This window comes from Gavia stellata, chromosome 15 (assembly GCF_030936135.1).
Source record: "Gavia stellata isolate bGavSte3 chromosome 15, bGavSte3.hap2, whole genome shotgun sequence".
In the NCBI taxonomy this organism is placed as follows: Eukaryota; Metazoa; Chordata; class Aves; order Gaviiformes; family Gaviidae; genus Gavia; species Gavia stellata.
Genome location: NC_082608.1, coordinates 16,524,425 through 16,549,588, shown reverse-complemented (window position 1 = coordinate 16,549,588; position 25,164 = coordinate 16,524,425). Strand labels below are relative to the sequence as shown.

Sequence of the window (25,164 nt, the reverse complement as noted above, 5' to 3'; positions counted from 1 at the left end):
TTTTACAAATTAAGATAAATTTCAAGTGACTGCCCTGGAAATCTCAAGAGTCAAGACTGTCCTGAGACCAACCACCCTTGCTCTGTCGCTTTAGCTGAATGAGCTCTAATCTGACACTCAAAAGTGACAACCTGGTTTAAGAATAAGACATACATGAGGATAAACATTACGGCACAGCTCTCTACATCAGCAGCTAACCTAAAGGACTGGTAGCAGAACTAACCAGTGCATGGGATTTGCTACAGACATCTAAAACCCTTCAGCCCCATCCTTACAGCATGCTTTTCATAAAGACTCGGAAACGAGCACTCCATTTCATTCTTCATCTTCTGTGAAGATTGCTCAATTCAATACTCTTACTCTGTCTATCTGCAGTCGACTACCACCAGTGAATTTTGGGACAGATTTTCTGCTAACGGTCTCAATTAACAAGCAGTTAGCATTGCTCAATTAATGCCAACTACATTGTGTCAACATACACCAGATGAGTATATGGCTCTGTCAATGGTGCATCCTCCTCTATAAAACACAGAAAGGGATTCACTGACTGCAGAAGTAATTCAGCAATTTCTTGTTTAAATAAAGTAGACAGCATACAGCCTATTTATCATCAGGGGACATTTTGTAAAGAATTTGCATCAGGCATTTACATGTTTTAAAAGATTCCTTTATTCCAAATGTAAGTAAGAAAGTTTGAATACACAAGAAGAAATTCAAAACCATTTCAGACCATAGCAAGTTTTCTTCAGCTTCTCCACCTTCTCCCAAACACTCCAGGATACCTTGGATCTGTCATTTACAACACATTTGAAAATCAGTGATGCTATCTTTCTTTGCAACAGCTTAATCCTCAATGTAAAAGCCTACAGGGTTTGTTTGCATTCAATTTCTTCCTTTCTCTCCACCGATCGAAGAGCTCTGGAGCCCCTGAGATTCTAAAACATCTTCACATGTGCCTGAGTATGATTTAAAGGAAGGCTGGACTCAGGACAGCTTAAGCCCTATGTCACAGACAGTTTGAATGTAAACTAAAAGCCAGTCCAGAAGAAAACCTTCTTCCCTTCCAGTACAGTAAACACAGCAAGATCAAGTAAGTGAACAAAAGCGTTCTGTGGAATTGGAAGTGAAAAGCATTAGCCTGCTTGTGTTACATATTTCTGGCCTTGCCTCCCCTGATGGATTACTTATGGACTGTAGAACATCAGAAACCAACTTGGATTTTGTAAGCACGAACATATTGTATCACTAGAAGTGTGTATTACTTTCACAGCTGTGTTCAGGCATTGTTCTCAAACTTTCATGTTGCTTTCCGAATTGCAGCAAACATCTACTGGGTTCTTATAAACAGACAGATGCCCCATTTGCAAAGTGAAGTGAGTTAACTTTCAGAATAGATCTGGGCTTTGGGGTTTTTTTTAAATATTTCTATTTTCTTTTAATATAAAATGGGTAAGACACTTGTACCAAATCATTCCTTGATAAACTAGTAGCTGGAAGAGCAATTTGTTTTCCATATATGGTATTACGATATTGCAAGTAAAAATCCAACTTCCAAAGAATAGGAAGGTTTTTATTTGTACAATTTGGTTCTTCTTGGGAAGGATCAATAATTTTACATTTATACTTCATAAAGTAAAAGCAACAGCTTTAAAATTAATTCTGCAATCCAGAAAATATGAAACCTTGATTAAAACATTCTTGGGACGTAAATGAAAAAATACCTTCTCGCCTCTTTCACTCAAGGACAGTACAGCCACTAGTTCAGGAGTTTGCAATTAAACTCTGATAGTGTACAAAACATACAAGTTAAGAGAACTCCCTCCTCCAGGCAGAAGTGATACAAAGGAGAATGTAGAAAGAAGGATGTGATTTTCTTGGTTTTTTGGTCTCCTTGCTCAGAGTTCTTTCCAGAAAAAAAATAAACTTCTCAGACACTTCCTCTTGAACTAAGCATAGGCCAGTATGTAGCACTTCAATTTTACTTTGCTTTAAGATCTTTGGGAGAAAAAAGTATTCTCACTGTTTGGCCAGTATGTTTCTACAATACAAATCCAACACCTTATCTAGAAAACCTATGGCATGCACAGAACCAGCAGAGGCTTGGCAGTTTCAAGCCATCCAACAGAGGCCAGTATGCATGCATCTTTTTAAACCCTTAATGTTCTGATAAAGCACAACAATTTTTACGCAACCATCAGAAAGTTCATATGCAACATCCAATCATCATCCAAATCATACTTTATTTTTAATGCAGAAGTAATAAAAGTATCACAAAAATATTTTTCCAGGTAGAAGATGTTACTCCCTTCAAATCCCCTTTGCTTTGAAAACAAAACTGCAAATTTTTCCTGGATCAAGAGTATACGTGAGTTTCAGCTAAAAAGGAAGGAAATGAGGAAAAACCTTAGGAGCAGAACCCTGACACAATAGACAATACTAATACTTTTTTTTAAAATGCAACAGGTAATTTACATGAAATGCAATTTAAGTCCAGTTTTACTACAGAGGAGAGTTGTGAAAAGGTTAAACGCTCAAGAACTTGCAACAAATTATCTTTATAATCCAAAATAGACTCTCATCCCCCCTCGTGCATCTCAACAGACTAGGTGTTTTTTGATTTTTTGGGACCGAAGAGAACTACATATTAATGGAAAATAGACTTGCCTCCTAGACATCACTAGATTTGTTTCAACTTGGAAGACCCAAACACCAGTGAATTAGATCTTATTCAACACTTCCTCAGTAAAGGAGCAACGCAGACTCAAATATGCTGAAGTGATGAAGAATTTGGAGTCAATGCTACCTCCTTTTCAGATTGAAATACTGCAACAATGATGTGTAATGTAGGGAAGAATCTTCTGCAACTAAAGCTTGTCATTACCTGTGCTGGTGGTTTAAGGGAACAATATCCAAGAGATCTTTCACACGGAGTGATGGCAGCCATATGCAAAAAATTACATCATTAACAAACTCATACTTTTCAGAGCCCAAAAAGCACCGTGCATTCGGTATCAGGATTGCTTGGCCACGATCACTCTGCTTCAATACGGATACTTAGGATAAAATCTTACAGGTGTGTTATTCAAGTTGCTCCAAATGCAAGTTTTCAAGCAAATAAAGCACCAAGATATTTTCAAGAGACTAAATTTAAAATGAACAATTCACATGAAATATTAATGCTGCCTTTGTTTCTGTGTGTTTGCAGCCACATGGTAATGACACATGCTGATATTTTTCATTGAAAAGTTTGATGTTATATGAAAGATATATCCTGCCTCTCCCTTTGTGTGTTAATTGGACAAACATGCTTTTCTTGGAGCCATGAACCACAGAAAAAGCCAACCAAAACAAAACAGGATAACTAATGCATTGGTTCTGTTTTCCATCTAACCAATTTAAAAATATGCACTCATTACACATTACACTTCTTTGCAATATACTGTTCAGGGCAAGGCAAAGTTATTGTTAAGAATAAGTGCATTGCCATTGTCACTGACAAAACTCAAAATATTTTGTTTCATCTGAAGGGAGCACAACACTAAGTAAGTGTAAAAAACATCCCTAAATTGATTGGATTATAAAGATCTGTGACTCATTGTTCCTGCAAAAAATTAAAAATGCATCATTTGAGGCAAAGAAAGCTAAATTCATAACTGAAGATGCTGTGAGCAAACAAAAATATAGAACAGTGACTATGTCAGGCACATACATTACAAATACGCTGTGACTAAGAGCCACAAAGTTGCAGTCAGATCTGGTATCTACTCTAGTTGTACTGTCCAAAGATGCCCACCAACTCACTTTAAAATGCGATTACACAAGACATGAACAAAGCTTGGACTTCCATCCTTTCAGCTCTGTTAAAACTTAACACTGATAATTATCTCAGCTATTCAAAGGCATAGTCTAGCAGCAGATTCAAACCCACATTCCCTATCCTTTATGTTGTAGAGGTGCTACTATCCAATATAAATATTGCAATAACAGGCAAGGGTTCCAGTCTGGAATGGACCCTATTGTGAGATGCAGCATATTAAATACAGAGCCAAGCTATTTAACATGTCTCATGACAGGACCTTGTTTCAGTTGCATAAAGGCAATTCCCACCAACCGTTAAATGTCTGCCCCTAAAATACATGGAGATGACTACCCTGAACAACTGTGGTTTTGATCTAAGTTAGATATTCTTAAAGAAGTTTAATTAAAACAGAGGGGGAGACAGAAACAAAACTGAAATTTAATACTAAACTGCACAGATCATCCCAATCAGGATTTTTTCTTCAGTTGCTAGGTCATGTAAATATAAACAGGTCCTGTTAGGTGCCTGAATAGATGAACAGTGGCCCAGGTATTAGAGTGAAGGGAGAGAAGCAGAATTGGAGGTAAGAACCAAATCTTCAGTGAAATCCCAGTTTTATCCTTCACATCTACTCCTTGCATTAGATGTACATCAGCAACCAAAAATCCCAGTCAAAAAGGATTCAGACATGCATCTTTCATTTCAACTAATCCCAAAGCTCTGTTTAAACAATATACACTTCTTTAAGAGGGGAAAAAAAAGGCTCAGCCTTCATGTTTCATCTTGCCTTTCTTCACCTATTAAATGATAGGATCATGCTCCTACCAAATCCCAAACAAATTTTTCCTGAATATTTTTTTTAAAGTGTATTGTATCAGTCCAATGGACATTAGCAGAGTAGCATTTTAACAATACTAAAATCATTTGCAGAAATTAGCACAACCAGTCATATCTTAGCATCACATCTGCAACTAAAGATTACTCTTTGAACTTTTTATTCTCAATGTTTTTTCAAGCGTAGAATAAATCCATGTTTTCTTTTGATTGTCTTTAAAAATGACAATGTGGCTTCTTGCAGGCAAGTCAGCCAGTTTTTCTAACACAAATCAATTATCATATTTAAAAAATGTATCAGAATTTAGCATTTGGCTTTATAATTTAATGTTTAAGGAGAATTTATTAGAGAGTTTATTCTTCTGTTTGCATAGAATTTTTTCCTTTGTAAAAGCTAACATGTCATGGGGGAAGACAGACATCTGAATATGCAACAAGTCGGCACACAACTTCGCATTTCCTAGACAAAAATAACCTTTCCACCTAAAAGTGCATCTACATATATTATCACCAAGTCAAGTCAAACAAAAAGTCACATGCATTTTAAAAGAAACCTGAGCTAGCAACTTTGTCTCAAAATGAGCAGAACTCATTTTAGTGTGACTCATAATCCTAATTTTAGTAAAAATCTAAATTACTCGATTCAGAATTACATATGTTTATATTCATAAGGGATAAAAAATAATTTGTTAGACTACAGTTATGTTAATACACGACTTCTATTCTTATTGCAAAATAAACACTTCCAAAATAAACACTTAACTGAAATCTAGAGTAGCAGAAAACAATAAATCTGCCCACAGTGTAAGTCAACATTCAACCAGCATCTCAATGAAATCTAGATCAGATCTGAGTAGTCAAGTTTGACATGACATTTAGGGCACACTATTTCCCAGTAAGTAATCATTCCTGAATCTTTAGTCACTATGGGATAAGTGACCAGGTTTTTTGTTTATTTGTTTAAATAAAGTCTATTTATAAGTACCATTACTTGAATACATTATTAAGGAAATAAATAACATTTTTGTGCATGCTACTGTAGCTTGATCAGTATTTTATAGCAAAGCTGAGACAAGCTAAAGAGAAGCAGTGGCAACAAAACTTAGAACAGTCACAGACAAGAAAAAAATCATTAAGGATTTACCTAATATCAGTAGGAAGTATCAAAGGCCAACAATAAACAGATTCCAGTTTCCAGCTAACCCACACACCCTTGAAGGGTTTGTGTTCTGGAAAAGTGTCAGTGTAAGAGCATTCATAACTGGGTTTATAAAGTCTGATCAGATATTCAGCATCTTCGTGGTTTTGAAAGCTGTTTTGAAGGGCATTTTTTTTTTTCCAATTCATCCCCAAAACTTTGGGGCTTTTTTTTCTCCTTGTTGTTGCTATTTTTAACACACCTTCTTAGACAAGCTTACTCAAGTGACCGGAAAAAAGCCCAGAGAATTTAAATTTTATCTTTGACTGTCTCTCTCAGGCTTTTTTTTTTTGTAATCAGATATTTAAAAGGAGTTCCAAGTTAAGAGAAATGGAGTTGGCAAACTCTCCTTCTCTAAAGCTGCTCTTTGCATCAGAAGTAGCTTTAGGCAACACAACAGCTTTTCCCACGAAAGCAAAAATGGAGAAAAGCGCCAGAAGTTGTCTAGTTTCTTTTCAAGTATACTTCTGTTCTTCTGTAAGCCAACAGTATCATAGGTTTCTGTACTGCTGAGCTGAGCCCTAATTAAACATAACAAAAAAAATTAGTTGCATGTTTTGAATCTCCTTTTGGCAAGTACAACAGTGCAATGTTAATAAAAGAAGTAAATTTAATAAAGAGGAATACTTCATCCAAGGCAGAATAATTAAAAGACATACTGTGCTGTCAGCTAAAGTGCTAGATCCTCCAAGCTTTAATCCATAAGTTATTTCATGAGGAAATACTCAGTGTTATGTAAAGATACCGAGAAAGTACTACAATATAAAATTGGACCAAATTTTTTTCTTAAAACAAACTTGATATTTATTTGTATCAGTTACATGAGCAGTGGAAGATTTTAAAAGGTATACTAGACTTTTTACAGATAAATAATAAAACAAGGTTTTGTCTTAAACATCTCACAATTTAGGTTACAAAGAAAGATGTCGTCTTAGAGAATCAAACATACATAGCTAGGTCCTGTTCTAAAGGGCTCACAGTTTGTGTTATGGGGGAAAGGAACAGATGAGCAGACCAAAAATTAAAACAATGCTACTTGATTTCTGGCAGTCACTACCCACCTCTGTCTTTGGGCAACATGAGATAAGACAATTTGTTTAGTTAGGCAGCAGAGGAAGAGTTTAATACAAAAGTCATTTCAGGATCCTGTGAAAGAACTGAATACAGGGAAGATGCAGTTCATTGTTCTTTGTAGTGCAAGCAAATAAAAACAGCAGATAAGAGACAGCTAGCAAAGGGCAAGATAACAAGACATGGAGGTTTGGGAATTTATACAGTCCTGGGTTACCTCCTTAAATTCTAGTTTTTCTGGATTAGATGGTATTCAGGATGGGTACCAACCTCCCAAGGTTCAAAATTGGCAAACCTTTTGGGCGTACTTTAAACTACGAAGGAAAGAGGGAGATGGGAAGCTGTTATGTAACTCAAATGATCCATCATGTGGTTCCGACATACAAAGTAAGGCAGGAGATGGAGTTCTGAAACAAAAGATGAAGAATAAGAACAGTATTAACAAAAAGTACCTATACACAAAAGCAAGGAGAATGGAAAACAAGCAAGAATTAGAAGTCATTAAAATATAAAGTAAGGCTGTGAGCAAAAAAAAAATTAAAAAAAAAATCAAAGACCTCTTTGCCACACTCTCAAGAAGGGCACAAAAACATATCACACATCTTCTCACACCAAAACTAATGTATATTTTTTCAGATTACATTTAAGGTCTACCTGCTAACAGCTGGAACACCAGCAACCCATCCAAGAGCTCAATGACAACAATCTTCCAAAGCAAATGACCAATTACAGCTGCATGTTCTATAGCAATTTTTTTCATCTTCCAAGAAGTTAGCCCTTGCCAGTTTAGGGAAGGGGATGTTAAATCCAAAAATACATATGCCTACGAAACTTTATATCTGTAAAATAGAAAAAACTGCCCGGTGAACAAGCATACTAAACATTTTCTAAAACCTACTAGTTTTCTGATGATATTGTACTCTAAAATCTTGAGTCACAATTTGCAACATTAGTGTGAAGCAGGTAAAAAGCATTACTTCTACTGATAGTCAGAATCTAGTGCTGAATAGTTCACACAAGATCACACAGAAATCAGGCTGTATAATTCCTCATCTCATATTCAGTCTGCCTTGTCCATGACAAGCTCCCCTGTTAAGTGACCAAATCACAGAATGACAGGGGTTGGAAGGGACCTCTAGAAATCATCTAGTCCAACCGGCCCCGCCAGAGCAGGTTCACGTCGAACAGGCTGCACAGGAATGCGTCCAGGCAAGTTTTTAATATCTCCAGAGAAGGCGACTCCACAACCTCCCTGGGCAGCCTGTTCCAATGCTCTGCCACCCTCAAACTAAAGAAGTTCCTCCTCATGTTTAGATGAAACTTCCTATGACCAAGTTTGTGCCCATTACCTCTCGTCCTGTTTGCGTGTATAAAGTCTAGGAAGTGATATTTATTCATCAAATTACATCATATACCATTATGAAGCATATCTCTGCCTTACATTCTAGATACATAACTTTGTGTTTTGCCAGAGTGATTAAGTACCAGATACAAAGAACAGAATCAGGAAGTCTAGGTCTCTATTCCTTTGACCACAGATTAGATTCAGAAACAGATACAGTAAGATACCTTCTCACAGACCACAATCTTCATCCACTCAGGATGCCAAAAGCGTGCTGCCAAGCAGTTCATGCACATTTTTATGTACTCTTCATCGCCTATCTTAGTAAGGCACAAAATAGTCCAAATTTACCTTCAGAGTTAAAAATCCTTCAAAAAAAGTAGGATTTATACCCCTCAGCAACTGCTCACAGCTGGACACGGACCCAGACAAATAAAGCACTTTTTGGAAAAGTTTTCTTTGCACATTTCTAGTTGCCATATTTTCTACTCTTAATACATCTTAATTACTCCTTCTGCTAAAGAATTAGAATAGCTTTCACAGTAATATACTTTTTATCCTGTGACAGAATAATCCAACTCCCACTTTAAACTGGAATACAGACATGGACATAATCTGTAAACTTAGGTCAGTTACTGCAGCCATTTGTTGCTCCACATGTAAAATAAGACTAATCACACATTTCTCAAAATCTTAAGTAGCATAGTTAATGTCTGTAACATGCAAATACATAGAAGCGAGAAAAGCTGCTCATGCTTGCCAATGGCAGAAGAGGAACATAACCAGAACCTCTCACAGTTCCTAGAGCTCTGAACACACAACATAATATTGTTTTCTTCAACGTGGTTGTGTTAGAGGAGAATTAGAGATCCTCCTCACAAACTTTTAAACAAACAGTGAATTTTTGCACAAAGGCAGCTTTTTGACTAATCGTCCCAAGAGGAAAATGCCCCACAAGTTTTCTGAACTTACAGATAAAGTACTAAAAACCACCATGTAGAAGTACAGCAAGAAATCAAAACCAGCTAGATGTTACAGGAACAGAAAAACTGAGGTTATATAGCTGAACAGAAGGCGACAAAGATCCACATATTAAAAAGAAAAGCCTATAGAAGAAATGGAAAAAGGAGAAGAAACAAATAATTTTCACTCACAGAAGAAAAATAAAAACAACAGGAAGGCATAAGACTTCATGCGTGGTCAATAACAGAACTAAGAACTGCAAATATCATTAATTAAAAAAATATCATGAAAGACAAAACTACTTTTGTTTTTGACAGTCTTTCCTTGAGAATTATTATAAGAATGTGACATTTGATGTATTTATTTTCCTAAGTCACACACCATCTTTCTAGGTTTGCATATCATAGACTTTAGGATGAATGTAAGATCAACTTCTCACAGTACTATTCCTATTCTACAATTCAGGAAAAATTCTGGCCTCACTAATTCTGAAGTCAGCAGCAAGACTCCTGTAATCAAGTCAGGATTTCGATCTTTATCTTCTCAAGTTCTTACTTGCCTCCTTTCACTTCCATCTTGGTACGGATTTACTGTTTCAGACTCGAGTTTCAAAACCTTATAAATCCTTGACACAATCAAGCATGAGGAGTTTGAAAGAAACGGAAGATACTGAAATCCTTTCTTCTTGTGACCCTACTGCTTAGCATAGGTATAGTCACCAAGAAATTTTCTGCTGGTAAGTCAAAAACATTGTGTCCATTAATGTGCATCTTTAGGCTGTAACTACAGTTGACAGTATCTAGAAAAGTCACTATGTGCCTCAGAAGATACTGTCACTAGAAAACAGTATACATTTATCAACCTCTTCTGTACGCATTATCTAACAAGCATTTCAAAAAAATACAAATGTACAGCTGAAACTATTCAAACAACTCTTGCCACACAATTCACTTTCAAAACATGAAGACACAAATGATGCAGAGAATAGGTTCTGTGTTGCACCAAGATAGACTGAATCATGCAAAAGGTTTTTTCATCTCTGGACTATGCATAAAATAATGAGAAAAACCTTTGTGAAATTAAATATTTCAAAAGACAGAAAAGAGATCAAGTTATGTTGGGGCCCATTTAAAAGTCTTTAAGACTTAGATAACAGACAAGAAAGTAAGTACCACATGTGACGGCTCCTGTTCTACAATATGTTATTCCCCTGTAAAAGCAGTACCAAACAGTACAACACAGTCAATCCCATCCTTCGTGAAAAGATTCCATTACAAGTAGTAATCATTATTGAACCTTTTAGCCAAGATGTAATTTCTTACATGTTACAACAAGTTTCACATGCATTGTGAATTTCAGCCAAGGTTGATGAAGTTCAATAACTTGGCTAACCAACCATGTGTACTACTCATTACAGAAGTAATAAATAGATTCATCAAAATGGACATCAAAAAGCAGTATGAACATCTGACATCATTTTCAGCTTACTCAATAAGAAAAATAAATTACAGAAGTCCAAGAGGACCTTTTAATATTTACAATATGTAACAAGTAGACAGTTGGAGCCTTACATAAAGCAGAGCAATATTAGTGTTCCACAATATTAAGCCAGAGTTAACAGAGTGATAGCACTCATGGAAAACTCAATCACTATGACCTACCATAAATTTTCAGAATACAGCACTGTAAATTAAAGAGAACCCTCTGTTATTAACACTATTCAAAGTTTGAAAATAATAGCTTTTAGTAGTTTTTTTTAATTGTTCAAAATAGTACTAATTGTTCAAAAAAGTACTAATCCCTGACTGACAGCTACTAATATCCCACAACAGAATGAGTTAGAAGTTCCACCCCACAGGCACGTTCCCCACCATAAACTGTGCTTCTCTACACCAATTACCCAGATCACATACTCTGGCCAAACATACACTTCCTGAAAGATCCAGGCTCTCCGGAAAAGCACTGTACTCCCACTGTACTCCCATTCCCCAAAAACACTGGTACAACAAAATTCATGCCTGCTACAAAGTTTTGGACTTCCACAAAGAAAATACCTGAAAAAATTAGCGAAGTGTGTTTGTTTTTAAGGTGTGTTTAAGTAAGAAGCAAACAATAAAACTTCTATACAGACACCAACATTTTTATGGTAGGGCTAGTCATGTGGTTTAAGATAATCCATGCCAAGTTAGGTCCACAGTGCATGGATCACAGGACTTAAAAAATTCAACCTTTAATTTTTCAGCATTATTTTTCCCATTAATTCTTCATTAAGCAAGCAGTTTTTCCTCAAGAGAATGATTAAGTCATACAATCACAGAAGCCAGAGTAACAACATGAAACTAAAATACATAGCTGCATATACAATACCAAACTGTATTAGGCTGAAGGATGATTATTTTTTCCCATAAGCCTCCCCACCCAACCGCATTTTAAAAGGGCTTAAAACCAAACCTTCATTGCCACTGTCTCGCTGGCAAAGGATGGCAAGAAAACAGTCCCTGAACAACACAATTGTGCTGGCAGAAGACCCTGCTGTAAAAGTTACATCTGCAAAACAATGTTTTTATTGGGTGCCTTATTTTTCTCATGCGAGGTTATTTTATTCTACCAGGGCAAAGCATACACATGCTGGTTGCATCCAGGCCAGTCGTGCTTTTCCGTTAATATACTGTGCTGCTTATAATAGTGAAACATTAATACATGGAGCCTAGAATTCACAAAAAAAAATAAAATATATATCAAGGAACCACTCTTTAATGCTTTTAAAAGCCCAGTAAACACAGAAGTATCCCATGAAAACAATCTCGGGGACAGCTAGGACTCAGCCAAGAAAAATAACCCAAGGTTATATATTGCCGATCTTTCCGTCTGCCTCACAATAAGCTTTGAACCCAAACCTCCATAAATAATACCCACTTCAGTTCTCCACATGTGAAACACTTCCAGCATGGAAACATACAACTGTGCAAAGGCTGTAATAGTTTGTTCACCACAAGTTACACTGGTTTAGCAAGAACATACGATGCATCTCCTTAGCAAAACCCCAGTATTTCCCTTCTCTCTGCACCATCAAGCTACAACAGAATTATGTACAGAAATTCTTCTTAGTAAAAACAGGCAGAAGTTTCAACTTATTAATCCACAGGAATTCTGGCATTTATGAAAACTATGAAATTTTGATTCCGACAAACTCCTTTCACTAAATTGAAGAAAAGATCTAGATAGTAGGAAAGACCATTCAAGAAGCATTGTCACAAACTTGCTCCTCCATGTCGCATCCCTTTTTTCTGCTCTCATAAGAAAAAGGGATGCAAATAATAGACCATTACTGGAAAGCAAACACCTTGCTGTTTATGCATCATAAAACATAGGAAAAATTTTACAGTTAGAAATCTTCGAAAAGTTAACATATGAATAGAATTGAGAAAAACAACAATACAGACCAAAACCAGACAGATATATTTTCTCTTAAAGATTATTTTTTCCAAAACAAACTATCCCACAAGAACAGGCTGATTTTTTTCAAGGCTGACAAAATTCAGGTGTTACAGCATAAGAAAAATTCCAAAACCATACAAGAAATCATAAAGTGAATCTCAAACAGAGAACCATCTTGAGCAGTTCCTTTGTAGAAGTCCTGCCAGTTATATAACCTTTAAATACTATTTCATCTGGAAACAGATGAGAGAAATTAGAAAATAAACTTTGTGCTTTCAAAGAAAAATGTGCACATTTTCAAGGAAAATTTGCAATCTAGCTCAAAAATACAGCTGAACAATTCCTTACTGACAGATTCAGACAAACGTCTGTGGGCTTAGACCACCAAACTCCATGCAACACAGTGAAAGACAATGAACATATTTATAACAGCCAGACTAATACTATTAAAATGAGAGTCCTCAATGGTATTTGTAAGGGTCTGTTTTATTCCTCCCATATGATCTGAGTTTGACTTAAATGAGACCATTCACTGGTCTAATTAGGATTCAGCAAATGTTACCTTCTTTGTGAGGGCCAATAAAGCCAGCCTCAGTAAAAACGCTATGTCACCCACAAATCTCAGTAACTTCTGCAACTAGAATAGTTCCCCATATTCACAAAATTCTCTTCTCTGCAGGTACAGAGCAGTCAATTTTTGATTTCTTAAGAAGTAAGGGCGTTCTTATTCATCACACTTTTCATATCTCTATTGCCAAGAGTTAGGGCATAGTGGTAAAAGCAAGCCAGCATCTATTAGAGACCTTAAACGATCTTCACAAGAAATTTAGAGAAGTTTTAAAAATTTAATTCTGCTCCTCTTATAGGTAGTAGCTTAAATAGCCATTACTCGATTAGCTATTACTCAATTGGCATAAGAAATGCAACAAAGGTTAACCACACCTGCCTCTATCAAGGCTCTGAAGGTAGATTCTGCTTTTTAACTACAAGAAAGATTCAGAATTATACTAATATAGGAAGTGTTCAAACACTACTACACGACATACAGAAACAATAGCTCAGAAATCAGGACTTCAGAAATTCTGAAGTTATGCAATATGCCACTCCCCCAGTAAAACAAACTTTCATTAGCTTCTGCCAGTGTGAAGTACAAAAGCACACAGTAAAAGCACAGCAGTCTGGCCATGTGTATTGCATCATTTGTGTACAGGTTCACTTATTGTTTATACTCCTTTGAAAAACAGAAAAGTAAAAAGCTACCAAAAAGAACTTTTTTTTTTAACACAATAAAACGATGACAGAAAACCAAATATCTTGGGATCTTTCTGAATTAATGTAAGCACTGTATGCTTACTGAAAAGAGATTCCTAGCTTTCCAATAATTTAAAGTTCTATTTTCCACTCTGACTATCAGATCTTAGATGCTACTGGTCCCGGCATTAACACAGTTAACCCCACATCCCAGACCACTGAAACTTTATTAGTTTTTTTTCCAGTAAGGGAGACAGAAAAGTTTCTAGTATTTTGGGAGCAGAATAATTTAAGAGGGGTAGCCATTCTACATTGCTCACAGATGTAAAGTGTTCAAATAATGTCCCATATGAGAGAGATTTCTGAATTAGGTGCAGGTGATACAGTGAAAGACACATGATAAATTGCAGAGGTACCCAATTTGTATTTATCACAAAAGCACCATCATGTGTGAACAAAATCTAATCATCTACATGTTACCATGACAATTAATACTAAGTAAATTATCAAGTTACCCATCGTCAAAGTGTTACATTCTACAGTTTTACAATGTTCAGTTATGTTTGTGTATATATACACAAACTCTCACTGCAATTAACTATGACATTTGATACTGGGAATACAGCTCATTAAATATATAATGCATTTCAAAAGCTGCATAGGCTCTATTGTGATAGTTGAGGTCAAAACAGAGTTTTAGCTCTAAGTCTCTTCCCCGATTTCATATACCTGATCCTCAAGTATTGGCTACGTTTGTTTAAAAGGATGCAAATCAGCCACGGGTGTAGCATAAATCAATTTAAAAAGAAAGAATCAAATAATATAGCTGCTAACTGTATTTTAGTAGTTAAGAGAAAAGAAGTAGGTTGCTTTGCACTTCCTTTGTTTGTAAAAACATGTTTTAATAAAACACGTCATCTTCTGCTAAAATTTACTAATCATTTTTAGCTGTAACTTAATCAGACTTTTAAGAGTTTAAAAACCTGATATGCTGCAATCTAACTTGCACAAGTTTTGCAATAACCATTTTTTATTATTATGTCAAGCTAGCTTTCCACACTTAAAACATAATACAACAATAGAGTCATCAGGAGAAAAAAGCTATGAGAGAAAAAAAACAGAAAAACTTCTGTTTACCATTTATAAATTAAAGGGATGGTTATTCAAAACAACTTTTTAAATTATAAAGCAATGTTTAATTGCGATAAATTATAAGCATGTTTCCCAGCCTTTTGCATCAGTATGACAGAAGTTGCTAATACTGAAGTTCTGTACAAGAAATAAAAGAAATACGATAACTTCTCACACCAAAAGTATATGCAGACTGAAAGCTCACTGGAGCAGTGACTCGTCTTTTAAGTACTGATTAATACACAATTTTTCTCCTGGCTAAGGCCTCTTCATTGCATAGCAATGAAAGTGCCAGAAGAAGAGAATTCCATTTAACCAAACATTAACCGACAATTATTTTGAAGAAATAATCTAAAACATTTCCACAATTATAAAATTACATGCTTTACTCTGGTAAAATATAATCAAGAAAAGCAATATAGCAAGCCACATTATGACTGAAGTTTCTGGATTTTCTGGATTTTCTTCAGTATTTGAAACTTAAGCTGCTCAAAGCCAAAAAGTGGTTTTTATTTTCTTAGAGATAATTTGTGCTTGTTCTGGGCATCCCTTACAAAAAGCAATCAACAGATTTCTTTTGACCTTCATATAGCAGAAAAATTAGAATTGCAATTTGAGCAATTTGAGTCTGGTTGTGATTATCAATACGGTTTTGTGATAAAATCTTGGAAAAGCATTAAGAAAAACCCTACTTTGTGGAATCTGCCTGTCTACACAGAACATACACTTTTTGCCCTTCCATAATATACTGCAATACTACTTAAGTTTCGCTACTCATGCATACTCTAGCAGTCACAATAGGTTAGATGCAACTGCACCCAACAGAGAAAACAGAACACATTGTAGTTTCAAGGTCATATAGCTATATGAATCTTAAAAACAGATAGCAATATTTATACAAGTCATAGAAAATCACATTAGCCACAAAAGTGTCTCTTTGATATTAAAATCAAGTAATATTATTTAAAAAGAATTTTATTTGAGGAGATTGCTTACACTTGCAGTTGAAAATACCACATCTCTTTATAAAATTAAACCTAGATGAACAGCTGATATGCTTTTTAAAATTTCAAATTCTATCCCTAATAATTAAGAACACAAAAAAAATTACAGGAGCATTTACTAAAAACAGGAAAAAGCACCAGGTCTCTTTTGTTTAGTATTTTCAAGGAGCAACACAGCCCTCTAGTGGAAAAATTAGAAAGTATGACTTTATTCATACAAGAAACACGCTAGGGAAATATTTTCTCTATAACCTAATTGATGTTGAGACCTTTAAAACAGAAAAACACTACACACAAAATTGCACACTATGTTCAATTCCTCACAGTGGAATGTCTTACTTTAAAAGAACAAACTGACAATTTACACTACTCATGTTTAAATGTACACAGAGCAATAAGTTTTTAAAACCAGAAGGATTGACACAAGACTAAACTGTTCAGTAAGTCAGTCTTCTTTTTACTACACCACCTTTACTGTGACCAAAAGTTACCTCAACTTCTAATGCGATACTCAGACTAAAATTTTGATTAAGCTTAAAAGAAAAAAAGATGACAGAAGAATCCAAAGAATAGTTGGACTGCACTGTCAGAAGAAAAAGCTTCCAAAATAAAAAACAAGAAAATATTTTACTAATAACTCGATCTTCTATGATCTCTTTATATTGTAAGAACTGAATAATTTATTAACCTTTCCCAAGTTGCTAATGAAAACTAATGAAGTTTTTATAAATCGCATGTTTTCAGTATATTTTTTCCCCCCACACTGTTTGCAAGCAATTTTAAGGACTAAGTTAAGAAATTGGGTATGTAATCTAGGAAATTCTTCCAGTCCATATTCCTAATTAGTAATGAAAAGAAGAATCACAGAGCAGATGGTCTCCCCATTTTAAGATATTTTAAGAGAAGTTAATGGCAATGAAGTAACATTTGAGAAGCCAGTATGTGTGATACCACTAAAACTCTACCACTGCTGAAGTCATCCAAAGTATTCCCTCGGTAATGAAGTAAGCATCTCTATTTTTCAGAAGCTGAGGGGATTTTTCAACTATAGACAAAAAAAAAATGTTCCTGGCAAGCTACATTGGATTCCCTGTATTAGATTCACAAATAAAGTGAATTAACACATCATTCCATTTTTGTTGATATATTTTTAACTTTGCTACCTTAAAGCGATGTATATGGATGAATAAAAACACTTCTATGTTCATCCATCTTTCAAGGGATTCTCAGCATTTTACAAACTTTATCTTGAGTATCCAGCAATGCAGTAATTGAAAAATGCATTTTTCTGCATTTTGATTGACTGTAGTCTGCCAACTTACACCTTCATCTTCTTTCTACCCATCTTGGAAAGATTTCTCAACAAATGTACAGATACCATAAAGTTAGTTTCAATGGCATATTTGAATCTAATTTGGACAAGAATGAAAGGGTTGAGTGATTTTTTTCCTTACGCTATTAATTACAAATTCTCAACAAGTAATACATTCTTTTTCAATCACTTTCTACTTAATGGACAGCAATATTTCCTTGGAAATATTTACACTTACCTCTTAAAGAAAGCATGTTAGCATTCTGAAAACACAGTAATTGTTTACTCCTCAAAATACTCAGGGAGGGAAATATTAGCTCCAAAATACACAGAGAGTTTAAAAGCAGTATCTACAACACGAAGTGGAGCACAGCACTGAAATCCTAAAATAACTGGGGAATAAGCTCCAAAACTGGTAGCACTTCTCTTGAGCTAACTAATTAGCATTTCCACATGGAGTGCCAAAGAATTGTGTAGACGTACTAAAGCTCACAGGGATCTCTACATTGCAATCCATTAAATGACATGGACACGTTCAAAGCAGTTTGCCAAGAGTCACAAAGCATGGTTAAGACTTAAGCTAAGACTGATACGTTTTAAAAACTCAGACAACAGAGTTTCAAGAAAACTTCAAATTCTGCCAATTACATCCAAATTAACTGGACAAGAACACTATTTACAACGTCAAAGGGGGAGTGTTCCCTTCACACAATGCCAAGGAGTTTGAACCTTCTTTTTCTCCATCAAACAGGTCAAACAGAAGTCATAACCAGAACAAGCCCAGCTCAGATTATATCCTCTCTCAGAAGCCCTTAGAGCTATGAAAAAAAGAACATAGATTACATAAGAAGCGTAAACGCTAGAACTGCTTTCTCCTTAATCCACGCCCCATGGCAATTGGTAAGCATTATCAGACACAAAGCCTAGGACTACAGCAATATTAAATGCAACATGGTATGCAAGAGTTTTGAGTTATATAGGCTGTAACAACACCTTAATAACATATTTGCTACACCACCTTCAGAGTTTTGGACTCCTTATGTCCTAACCTCATATAGCAGCACAGCCCAAGGCTTATTTCACTAATGCCCACTCTTGCTACACTCTTATTACCCACTCTTCTTGGTATGCTGCTGACCAAGGGTGATATCCTGCCCTCACCTACCAATAGTAATCAAGAAAGTATATGCGTATATGTATAGATATATCTGTGCATGTACCTGGTGCAAGGATAGGCTCGCTTACTTGTGATCAATCCAGATTATAAAGAAACCGGAATGTAAACCTTACTAGAAAACACAAGCTCCTCATTGAGACAGGTAAGTACAACACTTCCTGCCCTAACTGCAATATCAATCTGTAGTAGCATATCATACTATGACAGCAGGACATGTACTGTTAACGCCTAAATTGCAAGCCACAATAAAGCTCTAAATTCTTCATCTGACTCCTGTGGGATAACACTCCCTTAAATAATTAAGAGGTAAAGACCAAGAGAATTCAGAGTGATAAGTCCAGCTATTTTCCAGAATGTTTCCGAGGTTTTCCAATGTCCTTATAAATGCATTTAAGTCAAGATCCTGCACTAAAAAAAAACGCCAAATAATTTGCATAAGGACTCTTTCAATATTGATGTAATCCCACCATAAAGAAAAATGCAAACCACAAAAAGGAACAAAAGACTAACAGTTATCTAGGATTTAGGTAGATCCCCCAATTTACCAAAAAAATTCAAATCTAACACCAAACCACACCAGTGTTTTAATATTTGTGGCTCCGCCGCAAATTTAAGCCACAGAAAAAGACATATCCTGTGCAGGTTGCTGAGTGAAACTTCAAACAGCCTAGCAAATTAAGTTGGAGAAGAAATCTTGTCTTCTCAGAAGAAAGGCAAAGCCCCTAAGCACCAAAGCTTCATTATAAAATGAAACAAAAGCAGCTAATTAGAATCTCTCAAATACTCACCTGCTATAGAAGTAATACTACGTAACAGATACCTAAACAAGCTGAGTGTCTGAAAGGATTTATGAACCTGCTGGAAAATAAAACTAACAGGGATTCCAAAACATCATAAACATTTTTTTTCCCTGAAGGAGCATTGAATATGACATTCTGACACAAGTTCATCATCAAGTTGGCCTGAAAATACCTTCAGAGGTAAAAATTCCACAGCCTCCTTGGAAAAATCTTTACCTGAGTTTACTTGCTGCCATTAGAAAGTTTTTCTGAATACTTTATCTAAACTTTCCTGCAGCCATACAAACCTTACTCCTTGTCCTAGCCATCAAGATCATAAAAAGAAACTTCCCTTCCCTTTCACAGCCATCCTTTATATATTTACATAATGTAAATTGCCTCCATCAATATTTTTTTGGACAAAAATCAATTGTTTCAGAACTTGATGTCTTTCCTGTAGCTCTCTTCTCAAGCTCCAAATTCTCCACACTTTTTTAAAAAGCAGTACACAAACCTGAAAAAAGTTTTCTAACTAGAGGTTTTATATGGAAATAATGCAAACCAAGTTTGAATACCAGAAGTAGACAGGTATTTAAACAACAAAGTAGCCTGTAAGATAAAGATTGCCATATTTTACCTCATGTGTAATGTTAACCTACCTATTCCTGAATTTGCTCCCGTGATTATAACCACTTTCCCACTCAAGTCACGACCCTGGAGTATTTCCATTGCAGTACTGTTTCCATCATATTTTTGTCTGGTAGTAGGTTTTACTGGATTATCTTCAACTGTAAACGCCAGTCTTGGGTCAAGGTAGGTAGTCCTTTTGTTTATGTGGCTGCAAAGGAACACAAAAATTCAACTGCTTGAACCCTTTTGTACTCTGCATTTAGATTTTAAATATATTTCAACCACTGTTGTGTACAATTCCAGTGGATTATTTAAATTTCAAAAAAATCAAATTATTTTTTTCAGTTTTGTTAAAATTATCCCAATTACTTGTTTTAGCAAACATTTTTCCAATTGTGAGAGTGTCCATTAATAATCGTATTCACAAACTTCATAATGCCATTCTGAACTTCATGTGAAGCCCTGACATAGAAAGCAGAATTTTGACAAGGGAAAAATCTCGTTATATTAGGGAAGATCATGTTCTCTTAGGAGCTCTATAAGAGGGGCCTACACTACTGCCTTGAAACAATATACCAATGAGTAACGTAGCTCAGTACTTTTTTCTTAAACAACTGAAAACAAATAGCTTCACATCAGCTCAGCGAATGGCACAATTTGGGTCAGGCTCACTTTTCTAAAGCCAAGTTTTAGTTTTCTTCAGACTATTATCAGAAAGAGACACTAAGCAACAACTTTCAGTCTTCAGCCCTTAATTACAGGGCAGAAAGGCAACACTCACTATTTTGGCCTGTGAATAATCTTCATTCTGCCAAGTCAGTTTAAGGTAACTATCCCATTTTGACCCTGCCATTGAAAAAGATACAAAGGGAACATTCCCAGAAATCTTTCTACTTCTGTGAGCTGCCTCCTCCCTTACCTTTCTAAAAATCTTTGCTAGCTCAATCCCTGTTCTCTTTTCTTTCTGTGCTTCACATTGCAAGCAAGTCAGAATTGCAGCAAGTTTGTTTTCATCTTGTATGTTTAAAGCACTACTGCAATGTTAACAATCAGCCATGAAGTTCTGGATATGCTTGTAAAGTTATATGTACAGAGTTTATCCACAAAGGTATACAAACAAAATGAGCCTACATCAACATTGCCTGAAGGTCAGCTCACACTTTGAGATGTGGATATGCAAATCACCTCAATCTGCCAACCAAGCTAGTATTTCTGTGCACATGGAACAATTCAGAAAACCACAAATGGGTGTTTAGATACTGCTACAACTGTAATATCTGCATATAGATTCTGAAACTTGTACTTACTTGTTTCTTTGTCTTTCTAGCTGATATTGTCACAGTATCATAACTCAAAAAGGCTACCCAACATGAAACACAGTTGTCCTACTTGTCCATATTCTACATTTTGACATACTTACTCTACAAAATAGACTTGTCCATTTTCATCAGTCTCCTGCTCCCATCCATATGGCAGACCTAGGAAACACATAAAACATTATCTTTTTTCAGGCATTAGAGTACATTCAGATTTGAAGTTCAAATGATTTCTCAGACAGATGTGGCAAAATTCTGCATTATTTCTGTAGGTAATGCAACTACCTGCTGCACTTGAATATTGGAACTTTAAAGGATTGCTTCCCTAATCACATGCAATTGTTCTCTAATAAAAGTACAATATACAGGAGACCTGGTACAACTGCAATGACTAGCATATTAAGTATAAAGATAATCTAAAAATTCTTTATAAAGATTATTTCATGTTATAGCACAAACCAGCAAAATGCAACCATGCTTCCTAGTAGATACGCATGTCTATACTGCACACAGTTTTGTATCTATCCCCGATAAAGTAAATAGCAAAAACATTGAACTAAATGTAGCAACAGTTACATGTAACACATACCAAAAGTCAGAAGATCAGAACATTCAAGTGGGTATGGGATACATTAAATCGAACCTAAATGATGCTATGAAGTTCAAAGGCCAGGGAAAAAAAAAAAAAAAAAAAAGACAAATCTTTACAAAATAAATTCTTAGATATAAGACCCTACAGAAGTACTCAACAGTAGCATTCCCAGTAGTTCTAATCCTGGCTGAAAAGTATTCAATTATAATTCAATTGCCTGAAAATCTACTGAAAACATTCCCATTATAGTCACATTACCAATGCCAAAAGAAACATGGCTTGCCAACAGTATAGTACCCCATATAGAAGCTTCTGGGAAGATCTAATTTAAGGCACTGATCCAAGGTCCTTAAGAAGTCATATAGCTTTGGAAGTGTCCTGCAACATTGTCTGTCTTCTGTTCTGGCACAAACATTCAATTGGGTTAGGGAAAGCAAGTACAATGAAAACTAATGAGACTTCTTTCTGTGCCAGGGATATTCTTTGATGAAATTCATTCTTTGAAGAATATAATCCAACTATAAATATTATCTGATGGACACCAGGATATCAGAACCCAATCAGAGAATTCCAGCCTTTGACTATATGCTTTACAAGCCACAGTAAAACAATCCCTTTATCCTGGAATTAGTACTTTGACTTTATGGAGCAATACAAGAAAGACACAAAACTGCAAAATGATCGCCCTACACAGACACCAATCACATAGGTAAAACCCCACTGAAATCAGCAGTATTTTGCAAGCTCAGTTTGACAAGGCGATTAGCGTCAGCTAGAAGATCAAAATGAGATCTAGTTCCTGCACAAACTCCAACTGATCTTTGTAACATAATTTCAGTTCATTACAAAAGCTTAACACAAACCTCCTGCAACACGTTTCCTCTTCCCAGACTTAGGATGTTCCCACTGTGTTTTTTCTTCCAGGTGGCTGTAGGAAAAGAAAAGTTTAAGTTTAAAAAAATTGCCTAATAATTTTTCTGATATAATCCAAAATTTTTAGGAGTCAGGCAGAGATTACTTGAAAGAGTGTCCAAACTGATAGACGCCCAAGTATGAAATAGACTGACAGCATTACTGAATAACATACACAAATAATCACTAAACTACAGATCTAGTACCAACGGCAATTCACACATAACATAAGCAACTCTTCCTTCTTATAATAACCATGCAGTTAGCCCACAGTGGCAGCATACTGTATTACAAGAATCACAGTCTGAGACTAAATAAGTACACCTGCGTGACCTGCAGTAGCACTTGAACTTCAGAACACTCATACACTTAAGATACAAGATCCTGAGTTACTCCAGTCTGTGAGATACATAACCAAATTATCATAGCTTGACAAACGAACGCCTGCCCACCGTGCTCCAGTAACTGACTGTGTGCATACCTAACTCATCATAAAGACCTTTAAAAGTCTTAAAACAAAGTGACCCTATTCCAGCTAAGTTTAAAGTTCATATTGTTGATAAGGTTTAAAAACTAATTTCCACAATATGCAGAGGTATCACAGATATAGAGCTTATATTAAAGGTAGCAGCAGCGTAACACCTCTTCATGTCAAGTATTTTCAGACACAATGGGCAAGATTTTCAGCCAGTAAAGATACAGTAATGTTTTGTCATTAAATTAAATCAGTTCAGTTTCACAACAGATAAAAAGCAGACCTATTGAATTAATTGTTTGTGTAAGAATTACGCTCAGTAATATCTTATTATTTTGTAGGTTTGCCACTTTCACCAAGTAATTCCTTTCTGAAAGAGCTTTTGAAGTCAAAGGAAATATACAAAAGCTTGACCTAAGAAAAACAAACACCTAGGAGAGAATTTCCAATGTTTACAAACCAAGTGCAGATAAACTAAAGCATTCTGTCCAGTGTTTGTAAAGCAGAACTTGGGAGGAAGATGCCAACTCACCACAGGTGAGAATGCACTTTACTTTTGACCCTTTTTGTGGAAATGAGTAAGTCTTGCAGCTTTAAACAGACTGAAACAGATTCCAAGAGCAGCATGGCTGCAGAAACCATAAGAAAGGAGAAAATGTATAAATATATATTCCACTAAGTTAGTTAGCCCTTTAGCACATCCCCTTTTGTAACCAGAGAGGATGCAATCACTTTCAGACTGGCACAAGCAGATGGTGCTAAACGTGAATTTTTGTATCTTGTCAAAGCTGTAGCATATTGAAGAGTTGAGGGAGAGCATTTATACCTTTTAACTTCCACCGTACCTGTTTCTTCTCTATTCCTACGAGGAGGAAAACTAAGGCAACTACACTATTGTGTAAGGCTCAACTGCTCGTATGTACAAAGCTTACCCGCAGAACCAGGAGGTGTACTGCAACAGCAACAGCTGTGCGACAGCTCACTCCTTTCCCCAGGAGTGCCTACAGCTGCCCCAGCACTCCTCTCCCCAGGAGTGCCTACAGCTGCCCCAGCATCACGCCCGCAGGAGGCCGGAGGAGGCTGTGGCTCTGCCCGGCGGCGGTCAGCACCGCACAGACCTTCCTGCCGGACACCCGCGGGGCTCAGCACGGGGAGGCTGTGGCTGGAGAGCCCAGCCCACACTCAGCGCTCCCAGGAATCAGGAGGGCACCGCACGCGGAAATGGAGTCACACGGAGACCGGTCCCGCCACCGAGCCCGGCTCCGGCCCCAGCCGCCCGACGGCGGCAGCTCACCCCTGCGCTAAAGGGCGGGAAATGGCGGCTCCTGCCCCCCCTCCCCCGCCCCCGCGCTGAGGGGGCAGCAGCGGCGGCTCCACGGATGCTGCCCCGCGGCGAAGAGGCGGGCGGTCAGAGGGCTCCAGGCGTGCTCGCCCCCCTCCCTTACTTCGCGTAGTAAACCCAGCCGTCCTTGGTGGTGCGCTCCTCCCAGCCCGGCGGCAGCTCCTCCTCACTGTCCGTGTCCTCCAGCCCCGCGTACTTCAGCGCCGCCATTGGGACGGGCACTCCGCGCAGCCCCGCACTGCTGCCGCCGCCGCCGCCAGCCAGCGGGCGCGCGCCACACCGCCCCTTCCGGTCGGCCCAGCCAATGGCGCGGCGCGACGGCCCGGTGGCACCATGGGAAGTGTAGTCCGGAGGTGAGGGGGCGCGAGGCGCTCGCCTCAGCCCGCGGGGACCGGGGCCGAACAGCGACTTCGCCCTCAGACTCGTGGGTTCTGCCTGTGTCACGGAGTTTTTAACCCCTAAGGGGCTCTGGACCTAGTTGAGATCGTCGTGGATGGCACAAGAACCTCAGATTTTGGGGGCATTAAGTGTTTCCAGCCCTCTGTTTTCAGAGCCAGTCATGAATACAATGAGGCCCTGGAAAGCAATGAAAAATGAA

General features: G+C 37.0%; 1 protein-coding gene across 1 annotated transcript in view; it reads right to left on the bottom strand.

Moving 5' to 3' along the window:
• The window catches only part of WWOX (WW domain containing oxidoreductase), a 532,815-nt gene extending 508,039 nt beyond the window's left edge, over nucleotides 1–24,776 (bottom strand). The window contains exons 1-4 of the mRNA XM_059825031.1: nucleotides 24,670–24,776; nucleotides 22,701–22,765; nucleotides 21,350–21,407; nucleotides 19,959–20,137 (exon numbers count right to left, since the gene is read on the bottom strand). Coding sequence (XP_059681014.1) covers nucleotides 19,959–20,137; nucleotides 21,350–21,407; nucleotides 22,701–22,765; nucleotides 24,670–24,776 — 409 coding nt within the window. The remainder of the gene's footprint in view (nucleotides 1–19,958; nucleotides 20,138–21,349; nucleotides 21,408–22,700; nucleotides 22,766–24,669) is intronic.
• Between the last annotated feature and the right edge of the window lie 388 nt (nucleotides 24,777–25,164).